This window comes from Hydra viridissima, unplaced genomic scaffold (assembly GCF_058129835.1).
Source record: "Hydra viridissima isolate aposymbiotic clone 2 unplaced genomic scaffold, HvirCarnegie_v1 scaffold_4, whole genome shotgun sequence".
Lineage (NCBI taxonomy): Eukaryota > Metazoa > Cnidaria > Hydrozoa > Anthoathecata > Hydridae > Hydra > Hydra viridissima.
Genome location: NW_028324303.1, coordinates 591,448 through 608,841, shown reverse-complemented (window position 1 = coordinate 608,841; position 17,394 = coordinate 591,448). Strand labels below are relative to the sequence as shown.

Genomic DNA, 17,394 nt, shown 5'->3' with positions numbered 1-17,394 from the left:
GGACTTTGATATTCTTGCAAACGAATTCGATAATATTCGTCGTCCACGTCGTATTCCACACCCAAACAATAAGCCATCGTAAGGTTGTATTCGACGTAATACGTTTTGTTAAAACACGACAAACGATTCGGTTCCAAAAAAGTCTTTTCGTAAAGTCTTTTAATCATGTCGTTTATTTTTTTTTCGATCGAATCGATCGTTTCAGAAGCTTCGTCGATAACAGCTTCGTTGACTATTTCATCGTCTACAAAAACGCGTTTCGATTCGTACACCAATCTGTTTAACACGTCCTCGTTTTTAAACTCTTTTCTTTTGAATTTCATTATTGTTTTATTTTCTCTAAAAAAAAAAAAAAAAAAAAAAAAAGTTTTTTTACAATATTAAAAAAAAATCAACAGTTTTTATAAAAATCCATCACTTTACGATTTTGTTGCGGATAACCGATCACGTTTCCTAAATACAATCCTTTTATATCTCTAACGCGCGACAAAGCTGTATACAATTGTCCCGGTGCAAATTGAAACGAGGAAAACACCACCAATTTGTCAAACGTACAACCTTGAGCTTTGTGAACGGTCATCGCATAAGCTAAAATAAGCGGATAGTTTGTTCGACTAGAAACCACCGTTTCACCTTCGTAATGTCTTTCTTCGATTTTTTCGATTGCACTCGTTTGATTTTCGTTGTTGAATCTAACGTACACGCAACGTTCGTCTATTTTAGTTATCGTTCCCAACGAACCGTTGTGCAACCGTTCGTTCAAATTTTTAACCAACATCACCATCGCTCCTACTTTTACATCCAATTTTTGAGGCAACTGAAAAGAATAACCTCGAGCGTTGTAATCGATGCTCGTAAACACGTGAGTTTTTTCGTTTTTGATCAAACTCAACATGTATCGATTGTGAACGTTGCATTCGGCGTTTTTAAAATAGAGTCGAGGCACGTTCAAAGGCAATTCCTCTTCGTAACGCGAATTGAAAAACCACAGGGTTTTACTCGACACTGTTCCAACGCGAATTTCGCTAAGCGCTTTTGCAAACGTTTCGTCTTTTTGTCGTCTCGACGTTTTCAATTCCACTTTTACAAAATTCGCTTCTTTCCAAGTTTCGCTTTCAAAACAATAATTTCCGCTTACCGGCGATATTTGAAAAAAATCTCCGCTCACGATCAATTGCACTCCTCCAAACGGTTTATCGTTTCCTCTCGCCGCTTTCACCGAACCGTTTAAACGATCGAAATAACTTCCGTCTAGCATGCTTATTTCGTCGATGAACAACACTTCCAATTTTTTCCACGTTTCTTTTGTGATTTCGTTCATTTGTTTTTTAAACCCTCCGTTTCCGTCACCGATTCCTATCCCGCCTAACGAATGCAACGTCGTTCCGTCTTCAAACAAGCTAGCGGCTATTCCAGTGCTCGCCGTCATACGACATTCCGTTCCGATCGATTTTAAATAACGATAGCATTTTCGAATCATGTAACTTTTACCGCAACCGCCGCTTCCTGTTAAAAAAACGTTTTTTTTAGCATCTACGTTTTTCATAAATAAAATTTCTTCTTCTTCTTTTTCTTCTTCTTCTCGATGCTGTTTTTGCATTTTTTTTTTTTCTTTATTTTTTAAAAAAAAATCGATTGTTTTTTTTTAAAAAAAAAAATCGATAGCTTTTTTTTAAAAAAAAAATCGATAGCTTTTTTTTATACGTTTTTTCATTGTTGGTTCAGCTGTTCCATGATGTCATATCGATATTGATTTACACTTTAAACTTTAAACAATGTTTTTATTATAAACGTTTATATCGTTCCTTTGTCAATACGTGACGCATCTCTGACGTAACTATTAAAGTGTGCAATTGTCATGACGTTACGCTAATATTGGTTTAAACTTTGACCTATACATTATTGATATTTACATTATTCAAAATGACGATGAAGGAAACACTGTCGATATCGATAACGATATTATAAAACGTTTGCCCGAAATAATGAAGAGCGATGAAAAGAAACGAAAAGAAATGTGCGACTCTTTGTTGAAAGAGGGTGTAAAATTAATTATATAAAAATATATATTGTTTTTTTTGTTTTTTAATTTTTAGTTATTAAAAAAAAAATGAAATATCGAGAATTTGTTAATTTTGTATCGTTACGCATTGGAATTGATTGGAAAAAAACGGGAAGAGAATTGAACATTAGTCACTACAATTTGGACACGATCGATTACGATTACGATCGAGAAAAGTCATACGAAAAATCACACGAAACTGTACGAAGGTGGATGCGAATGAAAGGCTATTCCATGGAAGATGAAATATCAAAACATGAACGCGTTTATTGGAATCACATATTTACCACAATAGATCGAAAAGATTTAATGTTTATTTAATTTATCTGTCATTTTTGTAATCTGTAATTTTTTTAGATTAAAATATAATTACAATGGAACAAAAAACGTTGAGCAAGGAAATAAACGACGCCTTTGAAAAAGTTATGTTGTTTGGTCAATTAAAAATCGAAATCGATAAAAACGAAGAACATCAATCGTTGTGCTGTTGCAAATGTTGTTGCAACGAATTTTGGAAAATATATTGGAAAGAATATTTCGAAAAAATTATTTTTAACGTTGTTATGAAAAAATAACTTTTATTTTACAAATATATATATATTCTCTTTTCTTTAGTACATACATAACAATGCAAAATACAAAAGAAGAAAAAATTCTTGATCTAATGTCAAACGTTGAATGTAAAATTAGACTTGTAACGGACGAAAACGAAGATGAAGATTATAAAACGAATGTCGAACAAAAATCAAAAATCGCACTTGATACGTTTTACAATTTAAGCAGAAAGATTCGTCACTATATCGAATCGCGAAAAAATGAAAACAATTTAAATGAATCATTACAGAAAAGCAACAAAATAGCCTTGATCTATTTAAAAAAATGGAAAAAAATGAAAAAAAGATTGCACGAATATTACGCTCACCAAAAAAGCGGTTTTACAATTTGTTTTGTTTGTGAAATATATATGGATAAAACTTCTATATACTCTACAAAATGCAAGACCTGTCATATCTCTTTATGCTTCAGTTGTCTACGCAAACATCGAGAAATTCACCAAAACAAAGATGCTGATGATCCGATGATCAATTTATCACAATTCAATTCGCAATTATTAAGCTCGTTTAATTGTTAAAACAACAACGTCGATAAAACACTGTTTTTTTTGTTGTAAATAATGTAGGTTTTACACGATTATTGTTATTGGTAAAATTAGGTGAGACTGTAGCAATCCAATCGATAGCTAATTGAAGCTGTTGCGCTTTTTCTTTTCCAAAATATAAAGCAAAAAATACAATAATAATTATCAAAATCAAACTTGATATTTTATTTTGTTTTATTATATCCATTATTTGCTTAATACAACTTTTTTTCTCGCTATTATTCTCCATTTTTTTATTATTAATTCCTTTTTTTAGCTTATACCAATATATATATATTTGTTTTTATTCGTATTTAAACGGTTTTAATTATTGTATTTAGATGAACTGTAATAAAAAATGTAACCACTGCTATGCTCGATTTAATCCATACATTGTCAACGAATGGGAAGACATATGGAAATGCAAGCATCATTATTTGTTTCTCCTTTCGCTCGACAAAGAAAATCTAATACCGCTCAAGGAAATAACTAAACTTTTAGACGATACAAACAACGATCGAAACACAAACATCGGCGAAAGAGAAATCGAAAGCGCTATCGCTGTTTTTCTTCAAACAGCTGTAAACATTACCGATTTTGTCGATCGATTGAGATGTTGCGCATATCTATGGGGTGTATCAGAACAAATTGAAAATAAATTTAATTCTATCACAAATTCGACAGCATTTAAACGATTACAAAAAATACGATTTTAATATACATTGTAAATATTTATTCTTTTATAAACCAATATTCGTAATGAACAGGTTTTATTCTATTTATTCGTTTTTTCTCTTTCATCTTTTTCCACCATCTTCTTAATCTTTTAAATGGATTTTTAATCGTCATATCTCGATGTATTGATCGATGAAACGTTTGTTGATGTTGTAGAACTTGGTATCACTACAAACTTTTTTTTACTAGGTGATAATTTGTCTAAAGCTTTCTTCACCAAATATCTACTAGCACTTTCGGTAAACGCCAATGGAAGAGGAGATAATATTTCAACAGCTTTGTCGGTTAATTCACCTCCTCCTCTCTGTCTTTTTCTTTTTGTCGCTTTTTTTTTTAATCCGTTTCCACGATAAGGATAAGGAGGCATGTATCTTCTTCCGCTCATTTTTTTTTTCAAAAATTTATTCTATTAACTAATATATATTATAACTTTATTTATTATTTAGCATTATTATTTTATCTATTTTAAACGGTGTTTTTTTTGTTCAATTAGAGCGCTCAAATTAATTTATTTAATACCTTCTTTTTATATATAGACTTTTTTTAAAAAAAATAAAAATATGGTTCTTGTTATCTATTTCTCAAAAGATCGAAAAAACTGCAAACCGACGATTCTCGATATTACTCGAATTCCAAATGAATATGAATTAGATCGGCATTGGTTAACAGATAATTACGCTATTTCGTTTTCACCCACCGCTTTAGTTGAAAACTATTACAGAGCCGATGGCAAACGAACCTTGTTTATCATTTATTCAAGAAACGAACACGTTTATGTTACAAAACATAACAATCTTCATCACCTTATCCCTGTTGATGAAAAATATTTAGATAAAAGTTTTGAATTCAACGAATACGGAGCGGAAGAATATGTATTTATCTCTATGGACATATGTGTAACAATTGAATAATAATTTATTCATAACACCCGTCTTCTTTTCTATTTTACCCCCGGTTTTTCTTTTGTTTACTTTTCTCTGCAATCTGATTGGTCGATTTTTTCTTTTGTTTTCTTTTCTCTGCAATCTGATTGGTCGATTGGTTTTTTGTTTACTTTTCTCTGCAATCTGATTGGTCGATTTGGGACCCCCCGCAACGTTTTGTTTACTTAAGGGCCGTCGTTTGTTTACTTAAGGGCCGTTTTCTCTATATATACCGGTGCGAACGTTAATCTGTCAATTGGGCGAAAGCCCCAAAGGAGATCGGACGGCGAAGCTCTACTCAAATTTTTTCCAAAATGGCGTCGAAGGAAGGTAACTTTGTTGTTCATTTTATTTTTTCTTTATTTGTAAAAATGCGCGGTTTAGTGTCTTTGGGGACTGGAAACTAGTAATTTCTCAAAGAATTTCCCTAGTAAAAGTGTGCATTTTTTAGTAGATTTTAACGGTGTTTTTTTCATTATTTTACACGGTGTTTTTTTCATTATTTTACACGGTGTTTTTTACATTATTTTACACGGTATTTATTACGTTTTTAAACGGTGTTTTTTTATTATATATTTTATACATATATTTGTTAAATGCATATTTTATTCATTTTTTTCATTTTTCTATAATGGAAGCTGTTTCTGATGTATTTTTATTTTTCAGCTATTCTCTATTCATACATTTGTATACAGAGGATGAAAACGTGCAGTTGAGGCGGTCCCTGCATTCTGATTGGTTCAAATTCATCACGTGATCACGACGTTCCAATCACAGCATCGATGACGTCATCATGTCGTCACGTTCATGAATTTCACCAATCACGTTGAGAAGTCGTGCTTGCACGACGACACAACGTGATTGGTGAAATTCATGAACGTGACGACATGATGACGTCATCGATACTGTGATTGGAACGTCGTGATCACGTGATGAATTTGAACCAATCAGAATGCAGGGACCGCCTCAAGTGCACGTTTTCATACTCTGTATACACATCATCAGACATCATGCTGATTCCTCCTCGAATTCCTTTTGTATCAAGCGAAGCATATCAATATCGCTTATTAACTCCATTTCAATTTCAGTCATTTTTAAGCAAGCGTCCCAAGCCAAACCAGGGGAAGTGTAATACCAAAGAGGATCTAACTTATAGTAATTTAGACATACGTCTCTAAAATTTTCAAAGATATCTGCAAGTATCAGCACGTCAGACACGTTGTAAATATCGTGATAATCTCGAAATGTGACACATATAAGTTCATTCCAAACGTTCTGTAAAAATGACATGCACTTTCTACTTCCCTTTCTTTCGTTTTGTTGGTCCCTGAAATCTGCTCTTAAAAGTTGTTTCTTTTTTGAAATCTGTTCTTCAAAGTTGTTCTTTAAAACTGTTTTTGGCAAATCTCCTTTTGAAAGTTCTGCTTGTGTTCGTCACGCTTTGCTAAATTGTTAAAAAGAATCAATGAGTTCGTCGTTACCTTTGTTTTCTGTTAACCCATGCCCATGCTTCGACGTAAAAACGTTGGTAAAAGTCATTAACTAAACTTGGCTTCTTTTCCTTTTCCTCGAATGGATCTAACCATCAAAACTGAGTAACATCTGCAGACAATTTAATGTTCTTCTTAATGACCCTAAGTTTGTCTCTTAAACGCTAGTTGTCTCATCAATGCTCCTTACTTTACAAAAGCAACTTTAAAGTTGACGCGAAAAGACTCGATTTATGAACTCAGCCATCATCACCAGCAGGTAAATGTAGTACTTTAGATTAAAAGCACTTTTTCCTACGTAAGAAGTTACGTGCTGTTACTAGTCTTTTAACAAGCGTACCCGAGGGACTCAAAAAAGGTGAAATTGAACTTTTGCATCTTGACGTATAGTATATCTAAAGATTGACATAAGTAACTCTAACCTAAACTAAAAGCGAGCTCTTTCTTTTTCTTCAAGTTTAAAACTTTTTTTTACAAAATAAACTCCATGAAATAAACTAATCGATGGCTGCACCAAGAATAAAACAGGAGTTTGTCTTCTCACCGAGCTCCATTTAAAAAAATGTAAGAGTATATAGTAAAAAATGACAAAGTTAACACAGTTGTGAAATGAAAATTAAAAAAAAAAAAAAAAAAAAAATAAAAATTTTAGAAAAAAACGTTTAAAAGTTAAACCTTAAACTGGAGTTTCATGAGTATTTTCCCAAACACCTGTATGCATTTGAATGTAACAAAGTCATATAAGTAATGAAAAGCGTTTACATTCAGCTTCCAATTGTTTTAGCGTAGTTTTCCTCTTGATCTAGGTGTTTAGAAATGTGTTCCGTTCCACAACGACGGTCCCTGGTGCACAGGCTCACAAGGTGTATTTCTGTCTCCTCCAAATATAATCCTGCAAAAATGTATTTGTTTGCTGTAATAGTTAATCAATTAAAATTCCATGATGAGGCGTTTACAGTATAAAGTCGTTAATGGGTGACAACCTCTTCGCCTACGACCATACCACGGTGAACACACCCGTTCTCGTCCGATCACGGAAGTTAAGCACCGTCGGGCCAGGGTAGTACTTGGATGGGTGACCGCCTGGGAACTCCTGGTGCCGTAGGCTTTTGTTTTGCCCTAGCCAAAACAAAATAATAGCTTGAAGTGCGTGTGTGAGTGTGTGTGTGTGTATGCCTTTTGTTTCTGCAAATCCGTGTTTGAGACTGTTGCTGTTGGGTAAAAACGAACACGCATGCTAGTTGACCAACATTTTAAGTTCAATGATTTGGGGTTGCTAAGGTGCTTCCCAAAAAAGAACAAACGTTAGGGTTGGGTCCACAAGGATGCCAAAACAAGATAGTACTACACTAGTAGACAGCATAAAGACATACCTCTCCAATGAAGTGCATGCACATTCAAAGCAAATCAGAAGTTCCGAAGAAAAAGTGTAAAACAAAACCATTCTCGGCAGCCATTTTTATTGAACATAAACTATAACCTAAGGGAGAATAAAGTAAGAGAGTTTGGTAAAAATGCGTCATAGGTCACGTGGATGTACCAAATTCCTCACTTTTGCGCGGATCCAGCGTAACATGAATAGAAAGTGTGCACGCACGTGACCTTATTGGCACCCATCCATTGGTATTCTATAAACACAAAGGAAACTTAATCTCCGTAAGAAGTTAGCTCCATTAATGCTCTTGGAACGTAACACTTAACGGAGAAAGAAAATTGGCAAAAGTTGCAGAAGCCGGAACTGGGCAGCAGCACCTGCAGTTAAAAAAAGAAAAAAGGGAGCGCTCATTGCGTCTAATTTAGGAGCCTAATGTTTAGGCTCGAGAAGCTATGCTTTTGATTGAATCGTAAGAGAAAGGGGCGAGCGCCAACGCAGGCCCCCACAGCCAGAAAGTGTACGGTCGAGTTACCGACGTAAGCGGTAATCGCAGTCAACCCAGAGTCAGCCCAGGCGAAGTGCAATGCAAAAGCCTCACCCTGGAAGAAGCCCCATGTTGATCAGGTTTGCTTCACCGTCAGGTAAGTATGCTTTTTCCCGCAATCTAACGTTTTCTCACTGTAAGTAAGTACGAGTTGGTCGATTGGCTGATCTCGTGCTCGTGCATAAATGCTTGATGCGTCCGAAGACGATGTTTCGCTTTTGTACATTTGTGGTTGCCCTTCCCGAAGCCCCGAAACTAACGAAACTCGACAGTTAAAGAATTGACATGTACCTTAATACACAGTGACTTAGTAGAAGTGTGTGTTTTTTCCGTGCCTATCGAGGCGCTGAGAAAGGTCGAGCTTTAGTCAATATTCAAATGCTTGTGGCGAGTGGTTTGTCCCCATGCCTTTTTGTTGCCGTACAATTGAAAAATCAGTCAGCTGGGCTCTTCAATTACTGGCCTTCAATTAATCAGTCAGCTGGGCTTCAATTACTTGCTAAACTAAGGTATTGTCAGTATTGCAGTTGGACAGTACATTTTGTCTCAAATTTTCAGTGTTCAACTCAATTACTTATTCATTCCTATTTGTTTTCGTATTCCAACATGAATTCGTTTAACCGACCAGTAAAAATGACATGCACTTTTATAATGCGCATGTTCAATATTCTTGTCAACAACGCTCTTTTTAACCCCTTTGCATTTTTTATGTTCTCCTTTTTCTTCTTCTTCTTTTTCTTCAGGAATATTGTCGGAGTAGAGCTTAGGTCGAAGCCCAACAAACTCTTTAATTTGCTTACCAGCAGTCTCATCCTAGAACATTCCAATAATCTTTTTGTTAGCACCCACTTTGAATCCAACATTTTTAATGGCAGGGTGTTCTTTGTCAAATTCGCTCATGTCAAATTTGCTTTCTACGTCATCAGCAATGTCTTCATAAAAATCTTCAGTTTCAATTTCGTAAATGAGAGAGTCAGTGTCAGTCATTAACAATTTCGACTTATCACCGTATTTAAGTTTGATGTAGTCATAATGGAATTTAAACATCAAAGTCTTGCTGATGTCGAGGATACGCATTCCCAAGAAAACAGGCTTGTTGTAAAAGATTTTTGTCTTTTTTAAATGAACTGCGATCAAGTTTTCATCAAAAATGGTTCGGCTTTCGAATTGAGTCTTATTGGCTAATTTTAAGACTTCTTTTTCATCAGTTACAAGTTTAACATCCCTATGGTTTTCAATATTCTCCATTGTTTTTCTAAAGACGGAGTTGTTCATAAGTTTAAAAAAGTCCTTTTCAAAGTCGTTTTTAGATTTAGATCTTAAATCAGTGTTGAGGTCAATGTACTTTTTCATTCAATCTTTTTCCTCAAATTTAATACCTCGATGAATTTTTGTAATGACTAAACCCATTCGCTCATACAATTTCAAGCTTTCATGATGCACAACGTATTTCTTTTCATTGTTTAAATTGGGAAGTAGCTTTTCAACTTTTCCAATGAGCATTCTTTCAGGAGCCAAAGGGTAATCATTGTGTTCGTCGTGAAGATGATCAGGATAGTCCAAGTCAACTTCAAGAATGCAAGGGATATTTTTCCAATTTAAAATCTCTCCCTCAGTCATCCATTCAAAACCTTTAACAGGAAGAGGTCTACTCATTGCCCATCCGTACAAATTGTTAGCATCTAAATATTGGATAAACTTTGACAGTTCTTTAGGATCATATTCATCCATATATTTATTATTAGCAGTTCCAAGTCGGTTTGACATCATGCTGATTCCTCCTCGAATTCCTTTTGTATCAAGCGAAGCATATCAATATCGCTTATTAACTCCATTTCATTTTCAGTCATTTTTAAGCAAGCGTCCCAAGCCAAACCAGGGGAAGTGTAATACCAAAGAGGATCTAACTTATAGTAATTTAGACATACGTCTCTAAAATTTTCAAAGATATCTGCAAGTATCAGCACGTCAGACACGTTGTAAACATCGTGATAATCTCGAAATGTGACACATATAAATTCATTCCAAACGTTCTGCGCATGCTCGTAATTTTCAGGATCAATGCCTTTGTCGTTAAATTGTGAGAAAAACTCTTTTGGTGTCAGGCAATGCTGTTTTTGAAAACTTCTCAACGGATTCCCCCCAATCGTAAGGATAGACACCTTTTCCTAATAGCAAATCTCGTTTATTTCTGCTGTATTGCGAATTTAGGTTTTTACATTCAGTATCAGCTATTTTGAGTCGACGAGCTTTACAATCCTCGCAATTTTTTTTGCATTTTCATTCCTTTCCTTTTTTATATATACAGCTTTTCTTGCACTTATTAACGCCTGAACTGCCTCATTCATAACATAAGTCTCTAATAAGTTTGTCAGCCAAATCTTTTAACGAACTTGCCATGAACCTGAAGCTATTGATGAACCTTATTTCTCTCCAGGATTCATTTAGTTTTCCAGTTTCTTTATCTTTCCATGTACTTGTCTTGATTTTATTAGAGAAGCTGATATATTTTTCTTCATTGTTGGGTATGCAATTGAGTTTCCCACCAAATTTCTTAATGAACTGTCGTAACCGGTTAAATTATGGAAGATAACAGGAAGGAATTTTGGATTGCAATTATCATTGCATTCTTTATGAGCAGCACCTCGATACTTTCCGATAAAACGACAGTGGCTTTTTAATTTATCACCGTTAAGATCTTTACTGCAAATGTAGCACTGGGTTGCATCTTCAAAACTTTTCTTGTTTAAATAAGTCATGACAGGCTTCATGTACTTATTAAAAATGTCTCTAGCATCTTTTTCAAGACTTTTAATGAATTTTTGTGCAACATCATCGTCATCGCTCTCTGCTGTGTAGTTAACCATTTTTTCTTTAAAACCCTCAGGTCCTTTAATGTAATAGCAGAAGGAGCTTGGGACATGCTTTTGATATTGTTTTGTATACGACTCATCATGGGAATATTCAGTGTTGTCGTTGACAGGTTTGACGAAACTTTCAAAGTCGGCATATACGACGTACGGAACCCTTGTCGACCTGTTGTAGTTTTGGAACTGAAGGATGGTTCCTTTTTCAGGGAGTTCGTATCGAACGGGGGAATGGTCAAAGCAGTATTCAGAATGATTAATAAGTACCTCCTCGGAATTAAAACCTTGAAGGCAATTTCTGCAATAATGTCGTTTTCTTTTGCCTTTTGATGTAGAAGAGGCTAACAATCTACTCATGTTTTTAATCACACAATAATGATTGGTCACGTCGTTTGAAATAATTAACAAATCAACAGTATGCTTCCGATTAAAAATTTTGGATATTCTTATAAGACTTATCTTTTTTTTGTCATATCCAAAGACGTTAACGCTGATGTCTGGATTAATCTTTTCAAACTTGTCGATTTGAGTTAGAGAAACTGGAAATTCAATTCCATATCAATCGAGTTCTTCTGATTTTAGAATCAAGTCTTCATCCATTCTTTAGTTGTCTCTAGGTTTCATATTTATCGCCCTGGTGATAGACCATTTAAAGCATAGAACGTCATTGTTTTTTATGTTGATGATCGCCTTTTTACTTTTTAGATCATTAGGCAGATCAATGTAGGAAGAAGCAGTAATAGGAACCCAAGCAACCATGTTTACGTTAGCTTCTAAAATTTTATGAACTATCCAATTGGACCCTTCTTTGTTGTAATTGAGAATGTTTTCAAGAATTCTTTCCTTCCACGTCTCAAACATTTCACTCTTTTTCACATCATCTGTTGATTCAAGAATAAGTTCGTATTTACATGGGAAGGTAACAGGTCTAATCTTTTCCAATCCAGTAGCAATGTTGGTTTGGATCATGTCACAGGTTAAAGAAATGTTGATTTTTGTGTTTTTCTCAATAACTTTAATCGCTGCTTCTTTAACCAAGTTTAAAAAGGCAGCAGGGTCTCGATATAAAGCAGAAGGTTTATATGTAAGTTGTTTGGTGATGTATTTGAGAGCTGAATTAGTTAACACAAACTTGATTCTCGGAGCAGGAACCGGACGAGGAGCAGGAACCGGCCTTTGAACTACATTTTTAACAGTTTCTGTCATTCTTGAAAATAGCCCAGACGGCCTTGGTGCTGGAACTGGCCTATCGACAGGAGCTGACAAGATGGAGTCTCTTAAGTCAATGACTGTCTTTTTCACCGATTCTGGAACATATGAACCAATCGTTGCAATAGTTGTTAAAGCTGTTCGCAACCACATCTCTCGCGGATGTTGTTGTTCTTGAAACCAGTCCAGGTGCCGGAGGAATAGAAATCCTTACTTTTGTAGCTTTTACAATCCTAACCACTGCAGGTTTCACAACCCTAACCACTGTAGGTCTTTTATTACGAGACTCTATAGCCTCAATAAGTTCGGCTTTTCTCATTTTTGAGTAGCCTTTAACACCGCATTCTTTAGCGGATTGTCGCAATCCTTTCACGTTCATTTTATCCATCTTTTTATTTACTAAAGGAAAAAAATTTCCTTAAGTCAAATAAATTATTGACAACTTTCAATTCTTCGAAAAGAATTAAAAATCTTTTAATCTTTAAAACTCCCATTCTTCAAAACCCGCATCAAAATCGACTAAAAAAAGATTTCCATATTTATCAAAACCAAGTGTATAAGAAGCGTCATATTCATCGATCACATCATATTCGTCAACAAAAACATATCGATTTCCAAGAACATCAATCAGATAACCTGATTCATCAATACTAAACATCTTTCTTAAATACCAAAAAATTTCTTAACCCGAATTCAACTTTTCAATTTTTAAAAAAGACATTTGCATTTTTCATTACAGTACATTTTATTACTTTGGCTGTTGTGAGCTTTTACATTGGGATGCATTCGACTCCAACGACCCAATTGTCTAGCATAACCAATTTGTTGACCAATTGTGCCATTGAACAGAAGAATTTGAAATTGAGCGTTTAAAAAAGTGACCACTCCATCTGAATCCCAATGCTCAAAGTCTTTAGGTATGGTTTTACCAAATCTTCCATCTTTTTTAAATACTAAGAAATTTCTTAACCCGAATTCAACTTTTTAATTCTTTGAAAAAAGAATTTAAAAATGTTTAAGCAGCAGAAGGGCACACTCTACGCCTATCCTTACTAAAACCTTTAATCAATGCCTTAATCTTCAATTTTCGCTGTTGCTCTTCCTCTGACGAATCATCATAGCTAGCAAGTTAATCTAAATATCGACGAATGTTATCATTATCAATAAAATACTCACGACCTGATTCATCTAAATATCGACAATGTTATCTTTATCAATAAAATACACACGACCTGATTCATCACGGTTAACAACTCTAAAGGTTGAATAATTTAAGTGAAGAAAACGACGATTTCCATTTTCATCGATAAAATACCAATCGCAACTACCGTCATTGCCATTATCAAATGCATCTCTTTCATAATGAAAATAACGTCGAATTCCAGATGCATCAATAAAATATCCAAGATCCAAATCGTAATCGTACTCAATAAAATGTCGATCTTCATTTTCATCATTAAAATCGCCAAGACCTGGTTCACCATAAGCACGACCTCCATCATATTCATCAAATACGCTGTAAATATCCATCTTGATTTAAAACTTGAAACACTTGCTCAACCTGAATTCAATTTTTTAGGTCGTCCTACGGGTCTTTCTTCCATCACATCTTTCATCAGTTCGCTCTAATCAATCAGACGATGGTCCAATGCCAGCATCAACAAAGACAATTTGCTTTTAGACGTCCATGGAACTCCGTTTTCTCTCAGCAGCTTTTTCAACTCTTTTTTCGTGTACCTCATTTTAAGAGCTTTGGAAATTATTTAGAAAAAATTCAATAAACCACGTTCATTTTTTTCCCGTCGGATTTAATCCTGAGCATCTTGTCAGAAATCACCACAGCAAAGGCTTGAGTGCCTGCAGGAACGTTTGCATTAAAGGTGGCATTGATTTGAACGTCCAACACGGTTCATTTTAACCTTTCAGCTTGTTTGCTCACATTAAAGACGAAAAGAGGGCAAATGTATTTGTAATTTAAGCCAGTCATACTAGGCTGAGCCACAATGTCGTCGATGCCATAAAGCCCGTTGTCAAATTTGCATGCGTCTCTGTAAACCCTTGAAAATTTGTTGTTTTTAAAGTCCAGGTCATAGACCACAGCAGGATACCTTTCGCTGTTTAAGGTCACGTACATGTTTTTAACGTCGCAGTGACCAAAGACAGACGGATTTCGGTCTTGACTTCCGTCTCTGTTGGTTTGGAATCCAACCGCAATATATCGCGGCCTTTCGCTAGCAGATCTCGCGCTTAACCTCCAACTGAACGTGTTTGCCACAGGAACAGAAATGGTATCGCATTGTCGAGACTTGAACGCTAATGGAACGTCCACTTTAGACTCGATGATTTTATACAAGTTGTTGCTCTCCAAAAGAGAGGGAGTGACATGAGGCATGAGCAAAGACAGTTTGGTCAAATCGACTTTTCCAGCGCCAGTGGCAGCGGCTTTAAAAATCCGTGTCGCTCTTTCTTACAAGGGTAACGGTGTGCTTAAAACCGTAAAGAACTTTGTCATAATCATCGCAAAAACCAAAAATGTTTTTCAAAGGAACGCAGAACGAAAAGGTTCCTTTGTCCAAAGGCTGTTTGATGATATAATTGTGTCTGTTAACAAATCCAGTGTTGTTCGCAAGATCAGCATCTACGATCGTGTCTCGCTGCCACAGCTGATTCATACCTTCAGATATTTGAAACTCGACCGGATATTTAAGATAACCAAACATCGTGGTGGATTGACCAGGACTATAAATGTTTTCTACCTCTTGATTTGACAAATAGTAAGAAAATTGGCTGAACAGATGCATGATGCCGTTGTTTGTAAAAGTAACCACATCTGCGTCTGCATAAGAGGTTCCATCTGCTTTAGTCAGCCATCCTTCCACAAAAAGATAAGCTTCAGAGGGTAGCGTGAACAAATCCTGCTGTTTAATGAGAATTCTTATCTCCCCAGTGTTGTTTAAATTGGTGCTGACGGGCTCGTATTCGTGAAACTCGAATCTTTCGATCTCTTTATCCACCATGACTTCTTCTGTAAAATTTAGAATCTCTGAGTTTGCCATTTTTTATAGAAAAAGAAAAAAAAATTTTTAGAAGGCTAAGAAGTTCCGAAGCTCAGAAGTTCTGAAGCTCAGAAGTTCCGAAGCTCAGAAGTTCCGATGTTCTCCCTGGGGAACGCGCCCGAAGGGCGCGTGCACACACACTTGCGCTTTCGCGCAAAGTGTTCTCTGAAAAATGAATTTTTCAGATAATCTTAAGTCCCCTCCCCATCTTGACAAGGTCTTGGATTCGAATCGCGTTTTTCTGAGATAAAGATCCTCCCATCATAGAATATTCGTCATGTCTTGGAGCAGGAGCAGGAACAGCTTTAGTCAGCTCTGAAATAATCTCTTTGTTTTTTTGTGTGAGCACTTTAGGATTCGGAGTTCCAGTCTTAGCATACACCTTTTCAAGAGCTTTCTTGCCTTTATCAATGGCCACATCTTTAGCCGTAGTAATCGCAGAAGAAGCGAGTTCTTTTCCAACAAATTTAGCAGCCATAATCGCTTCTCGTCCTAATTCGCCTTTTGCCATTTTATGAGCTTAATTCGATGCAGCTCTTGATGCGCTTGAAGCAGCCGCTCGTCTCATGAAATTTTTAAACGTGTCAAATATACCGCTTCCACCAATCACGTGTTTTCTCACATATTTCTTTTTGTAAACGATCATTTTTTTATGTAGGGAAAAATTTATTTTATCAGTCTCTGAATCGACTTGTTCTGATTTTTGCTAAGCACCTTTTGTCTCAGCAGCTCATCGCAAATGGCAACAGCCTCGTTTCTTGAAGCTGTGTTCCCAGCATGTCCAGCAGCAATACTCAATTGAAGCTTTTCCACCAACGCATTCGGATCGCTCGGAAGCCGTATCCATCAAATAGCTTTTAAAAGTAGCTCCCTTGTGAGTCTTTAAATAATTTTCAAAACCAGTAACCATATTATATTCAGGATCCTTATTAATTTTAGCCTTTAGACTGTTCTCAATAGGGATGGTGAATTGATTGTAGTATTCAACCTCTGCAGCTTTTGGCTTGTTCTTTCTTGCATCTGGCTGTACGGCTCCGCTATCTATTAATATTTTCGAGTAATTAGCTGCGTCCTCTTCCGTCACGTCTAAATTCTTTGAAATGTTTGGATTGGTCATGAGCTCCCAAAGACCTTTTGTTCCTTCATACCTTTCTCCTCCTACAATCATGTCATTTCCATCAAACATTACTCCCATTTTTCCAATCGTATATTGACCATCGTTTTTGCTCAATTCAAACTTGTTCTTAAAACTTCTTTTAAATTTTGCTCTCGTGTCTAAAGCAAACAAACTCTTCAAAGGATCATCTCCCTCAGGATCTTCCATTCTTGTTGAGTCTAAAAAAGACTTGGGCTCAAACTTAACCATAGGCCAATTGGGTTCATTCTTGATGCTATCTTGCTCAGTCTTGATGAAGTCGATTTTATCGATCATCTTTTTATTGCTTTTAATGATCGGTTTGAACAGCTTACTCGCATCCGTCTGGAATTGAGAATCTATCATGTTTTCATACACGCTATCTTGATAAATTTTATTTCTTCTCGCCAACACCTCTGTTACAATTTCATCCTGTTTATTCGGGTCTTGTTTTTTATAAAAGGTCATTTTTTAAAATACGCAGAAAAAAAAAAAATATTTTACAAGCTTAGTTTTTTTAAAATAAATTGTTGAACGCTTGAATCGCGTCTTCTCGACCTTTTTGGATCAGTGTCTCTTTAGCCAATTCGTCCGATCCGTTTTTGGTTTTGGTTCGTATTTCCTCTACTAAAGATTTAAATTTTTGAAGCTCACCAAGAATCAATTGAAACTCGGAATCGCTTATTTTTCCGTCCATCAACGCTTTTGAAATGTGCTCGCTGATCGTGTTCAATTTTGACTCGGCCAACACTTTTATCTTTTCATGCTTCTCCGCTTTTATCGCCATCTTTTTGTTCACTTGGCCTCCAACAATCGATAAAAAAACCCATTCCAATAGCCACGCCTTCACACCCAATTGC

The 17,394-nt window shown here is 35.6% G+C and overlaps 1 protein-coding gene and 2 non-coding genes across 3 annotated transcripts; 1 reads left to right on the top strand and 2 right to left on the bottom strand.

The window, feature by feature from the left end:
* Positions 1-391: 391 nt before the first annotated feature.
* LOC149889298 (ATP-dependent DNA helicase PIF1-like) lies at positions 392-1,480 on the bottom strand. Its single transcript, XM_090084155.1, has one exon. It carries the CDS (start codon positions 1,478-1,480, stop codon positions 392-394), a length of 1,089 nt encoding a protein of 362 aa, XP_089940281.1.
* A 5,857-nt stretch (positions 1,481-7,337) lies between these two features.
* Positions 7,338-7,456, top strand: LOC149889297 (5S ribosomal RNA). The gene has a single exon (XR_016452270.1). It is a non-coding gene; the product is annotated as a 5S ribosomal RNA (ribosomal RNA).
* A 744-nt stretch (positions 7,457-8,200) lies between these two features.
* LOC149889296 (U1 spliceosomal RNA) lies at positions 8,201-8,372 on the bottom strand. The gene has a single exon (XR_016452268.1). It is a non-coding gene; the product is annotated as a U1 spliceosomal RNA (small nuclear RNA).
* Positions 8,373-17,394: the final 9,022 nt, after the last annotated feature.

Bases quoted from the DNA above. Each gene is read 5' to 3' on its own strand.
- LOC149889298 (XM_090084155.1), bottom strand. From the start codon at position 1,480: ATGATTCGAAAATGCTATCGTTATTTAAAATCGATCGGAACGGAATGT.